The 11,536-nt window shown below is 39.8% G+C and overlaps 1 protein-coding gene across 1 annotated transcript in view; it reads right to left on the reverse strand.

The window, feature by feature from the left end:
• Positions 1–11,536, reverse strand: part of LOC107698997 (titin-like) — a 137,585-nt gene that overhangs the window by 120,974 nt on the left and 5,075 nt on the right. The window contains 25 exon segments of the mRNA XM_016500136.1: positions 68–296; positions 386–554; positions 1,133–1,271; positions 1,479–1,739; positions 1,826–2,086; positions 2,361–2,621; positions 2,716–2,979; positions 3,371–3,631; positions 3,733–3,993; positions 4,094–4,357; positions 4,466–4,738; positions 4,860–5,126; positions 5,236–5,517; positions 5,614–7,316; positions 7,444–7,612; positions 7,740–7,904; positions 8,002–8,210; positions 8,331–8,569; positions 8,736–8,966; positions 9,078–9,265; positions 9,347–9,489; positions 9,737–9,955; positions 10,040–10,109; positions 10,198–10,456; positions 10,632–10,697. Of these exon segments, the coding sequence (XP_016355622.1) occupies positions 68–296; positions 386–554; positions 1,133–1,271; positions 1,479–1,739; positions 1,826–2,086; positions 2,361–2,621; positions 2,716–2,979; positions 3,371–3,631; positions 3,733–3,993; positions 4,094–4,357; positions 4,466–4,738; positions 4,860–5,126; positions 5,236–5,517; positions 5,614–7,316; positions 7,444–7,612; positions 7,740–7,904; positions 8,002–8,210; positions 8,331–8,569; positions 8,736–8,966; positions 9,078–9,265; positions 9,347–9,489; positions 9,737–9,955; positions 10,040–10,109; positions 10,198–10,456; positions 10,632–10,697 (6,853 nt within the window).

Here is an 11,536-nt window from a genome sequence, read left to right on the forward strand (position 1 = left end):
GCGATTAATCGTTTGACAGCACTAATTTATTTATATATATTTATAGATATCCGAACTGTACACTCACTCTGGACATGCAGATTGACTGTGCTCCTGTTCTTTCCTGCAATGAAAGTGTATTCTCCAGCATCACTTCTGTAAGTTTCAGTGATTGTCAAGCGATGTGTCTTTCTAACTGTCACATAGTTGAAGCGCTCATCAAAAGATTGAATTTCAACACCATTTTTCAGCCAGCGGCCTTCAATGTCATCCTCATTCACTTCAAATTCAAATGTAGCCCTCTGTTTCTCAACCACCTGGAAAACATGAAAAAAGAGAGAAAAAAAGTCTCGCCATGGAACATAGATAATATTTAACAACTGACTGTAAGACAAAGGATAGTTACAGTGATGTCCTTCTCAGCAGGCTCAGAGATGCGGACATCCTTGCCCTCCACTATGAGGTTTGCCTTGGAAACGCTTGCACCAGCAACCACAGAGTATTCTCCAGCATCAGACATGCGCACTGTCTGGATCATCAAACGCTGCAGGAATTTGTCAGTGGTGGCTTTGAATCTACAATAATAGGGAAGTTATGGACAGAGTTGACATCATAAAGACTGCAAAAAAATATCACTTAATCAGTAATTTTTTTTTGTTTGCAGTAAAACTATAGATATATCCTTAAAACAAGATTAATTATACTTAAGAACCAAAAGTGCATAATATACTAAAGGCCAGATTTACAATACAGGGCAAATTGGTGTGAGACCGCACATTCATAACAGTTCTGCGGCTGATCTACTGACAATGTGTAAATTAAAGAACACAGACGCAGACATTTTCAGAATGACCAACACAATCTACCAAGAGCAGCGCAAATTAGCGTAGGATAAAGCAGAGCAGATGATAATCTGATGCAGATAACCTGGCGCAAGCGGTTAGTAAATCTTGGCCTAAAACTTGCACTTCTCTTATTTTCAGCATTAATCAATCAAAATTTAGTGAGATTTATTCTTTAAACAAGGAAAAAACTATTGTTAAGTAAGTCTTAAAATTTTATGTCAATATAATGTAAATACTGATATCGCTTAAGAGATTTTTTTTAATATAATTTATCTGCAGTGTATATGACATTAAAAGTGAAGATATACCTCTCAGACATCTCAAGTTCCTGCCCATCCTTCATCCACATCACAGGGACGTTGGGTTCAGAGAGCTCACATTCAAATATAGCCTTCTTCTCAGTTACCTTGATATCTTTAATGTGCTTGGTGAATTCAATCACGCGAGCTAGAAAACATATTTTTGTTAGCCAATCTGGTAAGTTACATAAAGGCAGCTGTAAATATAACAACAAAACTAACCATCAACATCTCAGTTACCTTGATATCTTTAATGTGCTTGGTGAATTCAATCACGCGAGCTGGAAAACATATTTTTGTTAGCCAATCTGGTAAGTTACATAAAGGCAGCTGTAAATATAACAACAAAACTAACCATCAACAAAGAGTTTTGCAGATGTTTCAGCAGATCCAGCCAAAAACTTGTAGTCTCCCCCATCCCCAAAGTGAACATTTCGAATAGTAAGGGAGTGAGTGAACTGTTTGCAGCGAGTTTGGCATCTATCACTGGATCGGATTTCTACTCCATTCTTCAGCCATTTGTAGATGATGCCTTCATAGTTGACGGTCACCTCAAATGTAACCGTGTCTTTTTCTTTAGCATTGAGGTCTTGAAGCATGGATGTGATCAGAATTGCTGAAAGATTTTAAAATGCATTTGTGAATATGCTGTATATAGTAATTTTATATTTATTTCAAGTTTACAGACAACGTATTACTCACGTTTTACAGTCAGGTTACCAGACACTTTGTCATTTCCACACACAAATGTGTATTCTGAAGCATCCTCCTGACTGGCATTCATAACTTTCAGCTGATGAAGTTTGCCGTGCACCACAATGCCAAACTTCTCGCTCATCTCAATCTCAACTCCATTTTTCAGCCAGATCGATGGAACATTGAAATGAGAAACTTCACATTCAAACGTTGCCACATGGGTCTCTGGAACCTCAATGTTCTTCATAGGTTTGGTAACTCTCAAATCTGAATATATACAAGAAAGCCAAAACATATTTAGAATGCCAAATTTCACATTTAAGGTGAACACTTATTTTTTTAATTCTCAAAACACTTACATTCAACTTGAAGATGTGCACTGCACTGCAGATGCCCAACCACAGCAATGTATTCACCTGCCATGCGACCTTCAACACTCTGAATGATAAGTTTGTGGGCTTTCCTCTCAGACAGTATTTTAATATTTGTACTTGGCGGAAGCTCCTGATTAATTTTTTTTTTTAATTCTCAAAACACTTACATTCAACTTGAAGATGTGCACTGCACTGCAGATGCCCAACCACAGCAATGTATTCACCTGCCATGCGACCTTCAACACTCTGAATGATAAGTTTGTGGGCTTTCCTCTCAGACAGTATTTTAATATTTGTACTTGGCGGAAGCTCCTGATTATTGAACATCCACTGAACTGGGATGTCATCATGGGACAAACTCAGCTCAAATGAAGCAGTGGCACCCAGCAGTGACGTCACATCCTTTGGTTTTTTCACAATTTTGATAGCTAAAAAGAGATTAAAGGGTATTGAAATACATCTAACAACAGCAGACAGGTTTAATTAATTAGTACTTGAAAGATATAAAAAAAAAAAACATACTTTCAACATTAAGTCTGGCATTAGCAGAGAGTTTTCCAAGTTTGAACCCATAGACTGATTCATCTTGGGTGTTACAGTTCTTGATCTTCAGGGTGTGAACCATGCCTTGGACAGTTATCTCAAATTTATCACTTGGTTGAATCTCAACACCATTCTTGATCCACTGGGATCCTTTCACGTCTAAATGGGTAAGTTCAATACTGAACACTGCCTCCTGGGTTTCAGTAACAGTTTGGTTCTTCATTGTCTTCCTGATTTTAACAGCTTGAATTAAAAAAAGAAAGAAATTGCATATAAATAACTTCTAACAGATGCAACATTGAGTCTGGCATTAGCAGAGAGTTTTCCAAGTTTGAACCCATAGACTGATTCATCTTGGGTGTTACAGTTCTTGATCTTCAGGGAGTGAACCATGCCTTGGACAGTTATCTCAAATTTATCACTTGGATGAATCTCAACAGCATTCTTGATCCACTGGGATCCTTTCACGTCTAAATGGGTAAGTTCAATACTGAACACTGCCTCCTGGGTTTCAGTAACAGTTTGGTTCTTCATTGTCTTCCTGATTTTAACAGCTTGAATTAAAAAAAGAAAGAAATTGCATATAAATAACTTCTAACAGATGAAATAAACTATTCTGTGACGCACGGTTTACCTTCAACCTTCAAGTTGCCAGATGTCTTGGAGTTTGCCACCTGGTAGGTGTACTCTCCAACATCCTGTGGCCTGGTGATGACGATGACAAGCCGTCTGACAGCACCATTATTTTCACTCATGATATTATCGCTGAAGTCAATAGGGTGACCATCTTTAAGCCATTTGCCTTCTGTAGTAGGATTAGCAACTTCACACTCCAGCTCAGCAGTCTGGGATTCTGCTACAGTCACATCATGGAGTGGCCTATTTATAGCACCACCTATAAAAATAAAACATCAAAACAAGACAAGTGACATGTTTCCCATATCGTGGTGGCAAAAAAGTATGTACTTTTAAAAAGCAATTTGAATGTCTACATACCTGATACAATAAGTCTTGCTCTAGATTCCTTCTCACCAGCCATAAACATGTACTCTCCTTCCTCATCCTTCATGGCATTCAAAACAGTGAGGCTATAGTGTGTACCTTTGCTCTCAATGTTGTACTTTGGACCTGCCTTTAAAGGTTGACCCTTGAAAGTCCAGAGAGCATCAATGCCAGGATGAGATACCTCCACTTCAAATGTGACATTCTGGGTCTCAGTGCAAACACGCTCTTCCATGTGCTTAACAATAGATATAGCTATAAAACACAATGAACAATGACATAATTACCAATTATTTTAAAACAATTACATCAAGAAAAGGAATATATAATAAAATAAATTTTGAGTGACACTCACGCTGGACAGAAAGTTTACAGGTTGAGTCTACTTTGCCAGCAATCAGTTTATACTGTCCTTCATCTGATGCGTAGGTCCTGTTAATAGCCAGTCTCTGTTTAGATCCTTTGACAACCATCTGGACTCTATCACTTGCTGTCACCAGCTTGTCGTTGTGAAACCACTTCACTGAAGTTATATCAGTAGCAGAGATTTTAGCCTCAAGAACAGCTTTAGTGCCTTCCACTGTGGAAACATCCTTTAGTGGCGCCAAGAAGCCAATAGCTGTGCAAGAAACAAAATGATTAATAAAAAACTCATTATCCTCAGGAAAATGGAAATCAATGTTTGATAACCCATTGAACATTCATTTAGAGTTAATAGGTGGCTTACTTTGAACTGTTAGCTTTCCATTTGTAGAAATGTCCTGAGCAGGAACAACAAATGAGTACATTCCTGCATCATCCTTACTGGCATCCTCAATGAGAAGCTTATGGGTGACTTTGTCAATGACCAAGTGAATCTTATCGGAAGCAGAAATGGCTTGGCCATTCTTCATCCATGAGCCCTCAACATTTTCCTGAGAGAATCGCACCTCAAGTTGGGCAATATCACCCTCACAGATTGTCAGGTCAGAAAGACCTTGCATCAGAGTCACAGGGCGCACTAAAGTGAACCAAAAAATATTCAAGTATGATTTATATGACAACCGATGTAAGTTTTGCTAGAAAATGTGGTAGCCTAAAAATGCTTTTAAATACTTTAATCTTGGTTGCCTCGTACTCACATTTCATCTTAAGGGAGGAACTTGTCTTAAGATCTCCCACTTTGAAAGTGTATTTTCCCTGGTCCTCCTTCCTAACATCTTTCACAGAAAGACTATGACGACCACGACGTGCAGACACAACATATTTGAGGCTAGGAGTGATTTCTTTGTTCTCAAAATACCAGGTGCCTTCAGCATCCTCACGGGACAAAACACACTCAAACTCTCCAGAGTATGTCTCAGGTACTTCTGTATTCTCAAGATTCTTTACAATTTCAAGTGGTGCACCTGTGTAAGACATCATTTATTTATTTTTTTTTTAATTAGACCAAATAATTAACTGCACAAAACTGTTAAAACCCTGATGTATAAGAAGATTAAACTGTGTTGTACTGACCTTCAACATAAAGTGAGGCACTGGTTCTTATGTGGTCATCGTCAATAACCACACAACTGTACTCTGCTTCGTCATTCATAGAAATTATCAGCACTGACAGGAAGTGCACCTTTCTGTCAGAGTGCATTCTGTATTTGTCACCTGAGAAAATTTCTGCATTGTTCTTCATCCATTTGACCTTCACAAATGGCTCGTTCGTCTCACATTCAAAGGTCACCATGGTGTCCTTCTCTTTAGCATTCTGATCTTCTAGAAGTTGTGTGAATGAAACAACTTGTTTGCCTAAAAGCAAAGCCAAAGAACAATGACTGAAGATTACGTTTACCATTTATGGGATTGATAACATGCAAACAGCAACAAGTTGGTAAAATGTTTTACCTTGAACTAGTAGGAAAGCATGGCTTGAGGTCTCTCCAGCAATGTTCATGGCTTTGATCATTATACTTGCTGAGTCCTCAGCTAAGACATTTTTGATCACTAATTCACAGACATGGTCCTCTGGCCAATACCAGTAAACCCGGTCTGACTTCTCCAATAAGACACCATTCTTGAACCACTGACATTCTGGATCTGGTTTACCGGTGACTCTACAGCGGAAGTGTACTTCATCTCCCAGGCAAACTGTCTGGCTCTGAATCCGTTCTATGATCTTAGGAGCCTCCATGCTTGGAGAGAGCACAATTTTCTCTGGTTTGACTTTGGGAATGGTGAGTTTACTCTCCTCTTCTTTCTTCCTCTCAGCATCAGGCCCTAGTTCTTTTGCGTGATGAAGAAGTTCTTCTTTCCTCTTCTTCAGCATATCCTCATAGGACTCATTCTTCTTGCGGGACTTAAGTTCTACGGCAGTTATTGCTTCATAGTAGCCCTCCTGGGTCCTACGCTTAAATTTGCTTCTTAGCTCCTCTGTTTCTTCTGTTAATTTCTCATGGATTACTCTCTCAGTTTTCCTCAGCTTAACCACCTCCTTGGGTTCTTTAGAGGTCTCAGATGGTTTCTCAGCTTTGACAACCTCAAACGAGACTCTACCATGCTCTTGTGTTGGTACAGGAGCAGGAGCCTTAACCTCAGGTGCACGACGCAAGATTGACCTGAAGTCCTCCTTCTGCTGAATCTCAAATTTTACAAGATGCTCAGTAACACCTTCAGGGTTTTCAGCCAAAACTTTGACATCCCCTGAATCATAGGGCTTGGCTTCTACAATTTCCAAGTAGTGAATACCATCAAAGTGAAGTCTGAATCGTTTACTCTTGCGGATGAGCAGTCCATTGAGGTACCAGTTAACTTTTGGGGTAGGGTAGCCGGTTACCCTACAGCGGAATTTAGCTGTTTCTCCCTCCGTAACTCTGATTGGCTCTGGAAGTAACACAATCTCTGGCTTAGTCTTTTCAAGATTATCATCTCCAGTAACTCCAGAAGGGCCACCCTCATGTGCAATACGCTCCATTTCATCTATTCTTTGTCCTCGCCTTCCCTCTGGCAACTGGGTTTCCTCAACAAGGCTTTTCTCATCTTTAACAATTAGTGTAGCGGAGGTCTGGTCAGCTCCAAACTTGTTGGTGGCTCTGCAAGTAATGACACCGCTATCTCTGGAATAAGCAGCTTCGTAGTCAAGACTGCAATAGCCAAACTCATTGACCATGCGTAGTCTGTTAGCAGCTGCTAATGGCTTGCCATCATGCAGCCACTCAACAATCATGGTCGGGTCACCAATAGGGGTCAGTCTACACTCAAAGTGCGCAGGTCCAAATCGCTTCAGCCTGACTGAGGTAAGCTTCTTTTTGAAGTGAGGCTTCTGTTGCTTCTCCTTATCATAGAGGTCACCATCTTCCCACTGTTCCTGACCATAGCGAAGATGCAGTGGCTCTAACTCTGGTGCAGCAATTTCTTTGGCCTTGTAAGTTCCCTTGGGAATGATAAGCTTTTTCTCAGGCTGAGGCATTACTGCATCCACCTCAATGTTAACTTTGCAGCGTGTGGTATCTCTGCCAGCTTTGTTGATAGCAGTAGCAGTGTACCATGCGCTATCAGATCCTGTACATGATGGAATCTTGAAATGAGCTTCGCCTTTACCACCCTCAATCCTAATAAACAAGTAAATTCAGTTAACTGTAATACAGAAATGTATTTTTTACAGCATGCACATCATCACAGAGAGTAACATTTTGATTATTTACTTACACCTGTATATTTTCAGTATTGAAAACTTACCTAATATGTGGGTGTTTATGTGGGGAGATTATGTCACTGTTCTTCAGCCAAACAACGTCAGGAAGGGGGTTGCCAAAAGCTTTAACAGCTAGCTCAACCAAAGTACCCTCTTTAACGCTGATGTTTCTTAGCTTTTCCACAAATTGTGGTCTCACCAAGTTTTCCTTGGCTAAACATGACAAAAATGTAAAATTGAAGAAATGCCATTAGAATGCTTTAGAATGCAGTTGGCCTGAAGTGACTGTTTTACAGAAAGTCATTCTTTAAATGAAACTGTAGTGTATGTAGCATCGTACCTTCAACAGTGAGAGTCATAGATACGGTTGTCTTTCCAGCTCTGTTCTGAGCAACAACTGTCCACTCGCCAGAGTCCTGAGGCATGGCAGGAACCACAATCATTGACTGAGTTCCATCCTCCTTTACTACAATCTTGTGGGTGTAGTCATTGACCACTTGTTGTCCTGTGATGAAAAAGTACAGTTGTCGTGCCATGGCAATAAAAGAATGTCCATTGTTTTAAAACCTCCTACACAACTGGGATATGCAGTTATCACTAACCATTGTGGAACCAGTAAGTTTCAGGCATGGGTCTCCCAACTACTTTCAGATCAAATCTTGCAGTCTGTCCCTCAGAGCACTTGAAGGATGATGGCTTCTGTACAAACACAGGCTTGTAGAGTCTTTCTAGCTGGGCCTCGTCTGTCTCATCAAGTCTACGAGCAGGTGATCGACCAGGAGAACGACTTGTGGAGCGTGGTGATGTGGACCTGAAAAATTAAGTATTTTTAATATCTTGATCTGATAAGTACTCTTATTGCAATATCATGTAATTTGCTGTAGTGATATTACAAACTGTGATTTTCTCAGATTGAGAAGTCAAAACCTACCTGATTCTTTGAACTGCCCCTGGCTGAGGAAGCTGTGTTTGTGCTATACCAGTTGGCTCCACATACAGCTTTCCAGAGCTGACAGCATTACCCTTTATGTTACTGACCAAAGCAGTATAAATGCCCTCATCTTCTGACAGCACCGTTGGAAGGCGCAGACTGGCTCTACCATCCTGCAGAACCTCCATCTGATAACGGCCTCCATGTGTGATACGCTTGCCATCTTTGTACCAGACGATCTATAGTTCAAATAATATAACAGTTCGTTCCATTCCTCTATTTTGACAGGCCAAGTATTCATGATATTCAGTACAATAGCAGTTATGCTAGTGATATTGCTTAAACGTTATACTAACTTAGTTGAATGAATATTGAATACGTTTAAACATAACAATTTAATCTTACCTTAGGGAGAGGGGTCCCTGTCATCCTGCAATGAAAAGTTGCACTCATTCCCTCCCTGAGTCTGTAGCTTTTAACTGGAGTATTAAAGACTGGATAAATAGCATCATGTTCAGAAACACTCATATCCAACTGCTCCCCATCCTCAATCACCAGCTCCTGGTAAGTAATCTTCAGCAAGCGGAACTCAATTTCTTGGATGAATCTTTGCTCCAAGTTAGATATTTGTAACTCCTGTACAAAATTTAATTGTAAGATTCATTCTCACACTTTGTGACTTAAGTTGGTTTTCATGTATGATGTATGATTTTAAAATAGGATTTAGCAGCTTAAAATCTTTCATACCTGCTCTGAAATGAAGGACTGCATTATTTGGGTTTGTTGAGCCATCCTTCTCTGCATGAGAATCTGCTCTTTCTCAGTTACAGTCTCAACAACAACAGGTATGTCAGCCACTTTTGGCTCCTCTATTATAGTAGTTACTTCGGTCTTGAATGTCTCTTCCTGTTTCTTCATATATAGCTCATATGCCTCTGTAAAATGCAGAAAAACACTATTAGCATTTGAACTAACATACTATTGCCATTTATAATAAAGCCACCCAGAAAACTAACCTTCATCAAGCAGCATGGCTGAAGCAGAAATCTCTCCAAGTGGGTTTCTAGCAAAGATGGTGTATTCTCCAGCATCATCAGCAAATGTCATGGAGATCTCAAGCTTGCATGCTCCTGTGTCCTTATTGTAGGCTACTCTGTACCTAGAAGATGCATGAGTTTTTTTTCATATTAACATATTTGCATCATAGAAACTGAATTAAAACAGAAGAAAATACATAAAAACCTAGTCACAATAGACATAAAACTAGCACATCATTTGTTTATCCACTTATTTATTATAAACAAGTCTGAGTACTTTTTACTCACAGAAATGAAAAAAAGTATGGTAAAAATGAGTTACAAACAATTCACATTACAAAGTGTATATATGTACAGTTTAAAACATACCTGTATCCAGTAGTAAGTGGAATTCCACTCTTCTTCCAGTAAATATGAGGCTTGGGGCTTCCTCCGACTTGGCACTCAAAGACTATGCTGTCTCCCTCCACAAGCTTTTGTACTGTGGGTTTCTTCACAAAGAATGGGGCAACACCTGCTCCAGCCTCCACAGACTCGGAGACAGCACTTATTTCAGACATGGTCTCCTCTTTGGCTTCAACTGTAACCCTGTTTTTAAACACCAAGGATTCAGACTGCAAATATTATACTATTTAATATAGTATAACACCACAAAGATTTCCATTAACTTACTGTCTTGCAGGCATTTCAATGTGTTCAGAGACAGTAGAAAAATCCTCCCGACTTTCAATGTCTTCTGACACTGAAGATGAAAATTGAACAGTACAAATCAGTTTGCAATCACACAGGTCATATCATTTTAAGACAAGTCAAATTTCATGATCTGTTACCTTTAACAAGCAGGTAGCAAGAGGTGCTGATAGTTCCAGCCTCACTTGTAGCAGTGCAAGTGAAGCGGCCACTATCTTCAGCAAAGGCCTCACGGATCACCAAGTGGGCATAGCTGTTTTCATAAGTGATCTGGAAGTCAATTGAGTTCTCAATTCTGTAATCCTCTCTGAACCACATAATGGCTGGGGTAGGGTGGCCTGAAATCTGGCACTCCAGAGTGACAGACTCTCCCTCGGTGACAGTCACATTCTTCAAACCCTGGACAAAGTCAAAACAGAATTAAATATTTAAACTTTACAAGCTATCTGACACATATTGGTGCACTCTATAATTTATACTAGCCAAAATAGTAGTTATATTGGACTTACACTAATACTTTCATGTGTACATAAGTTTTTAATGAGGAAAAATTACTGAGTGCTCATTAACTCACAGCCACAATAGTTGGAGGCATCACTTGCTCTTTTGTGAGGGATGGGATTGCTGCAGTCTCAACAATCTGGATTGCAAAAAGAAGCAAATCCAATGTATAAATTATTAAAGTATTATTATTATTTTTAATCTTTCTTGCAGCTTTTTCATTCACGCCTTTTCAGGCTTGTGGGGTTGAAATAGAAGAGCAAATACAAATCAGCAGTTCGTAACAGTTATATGACACAATGATTGATGGATAAAAGAGAAAAGATGGTGAAAGAGCATGATTCCCCAGAAAAGCAGGTGAGATCTGTACAGAACAGCTTGTGTTTACAATGGACAAAAAGCAGGGGGCGATATTGTAGTTGCATTCATTCAGAGTGATTTCAGTCAGATTAACTACATGAATCTACACACACACACAAATAAACAGCATAAGATTGTGTGATGCCCCTCTAAATGTGTCAGCATCTTTTTGCAACTACCATAAACTATGCTTGTCAGACTCTGTTCCGTGTTTTGTGGTTGTTTTCCTCATGTGCCTTCCTTTCTCATGTTTAATTTGTCCCAGGTGTTTCCCATGATGTTTCATTGCTCCCAGGTGTGTCTCGTCATCCCCTCCTCCTGTGTGTATAAATAGTGTTCCCTGTGTGTGCTCCAGGGTCCGGTATTGTTCATGTTCATGTCATGTCTATGTCTAGATGTATTGCGTGAGTGTTCCTTTGTGTGAATTAAACCCAGTTGGATTGATGTACTCCTCGTCTCTCTCCGTTCCTTGCTCCTGACTCCGCTCAGCAGTGCACCCGTGACAGAATACCGGACCGAAACAAAAGTAAGCGGCGCCCCTTCTCCTCGTTTTTGTTCTTTCCGCCTTTTTGAAAGTTTTTGTTTCCTGGTTTCCCCCCCCCTGCAGCGATGGAAATT

This window comes from Sinocyclocheilus anshuiensis, unplaced genomic scaffold (genome assembly GCF_001515605.1).
Source record: "Sinocyclocheilus anshuiensis isolate Anshui unplaced genomic scaffold, SAMN03320099.WGS_v1.1 scaffold18, whole genome shotgun sequence".
Taxonomy (NCBI): Eukaryota; Metazoa; Chordata; class Actinopteri; order Cypriniformes; family Cyprinidae; genus Sinocyclocheilus; species Sinocyclocheilus anshuiensis.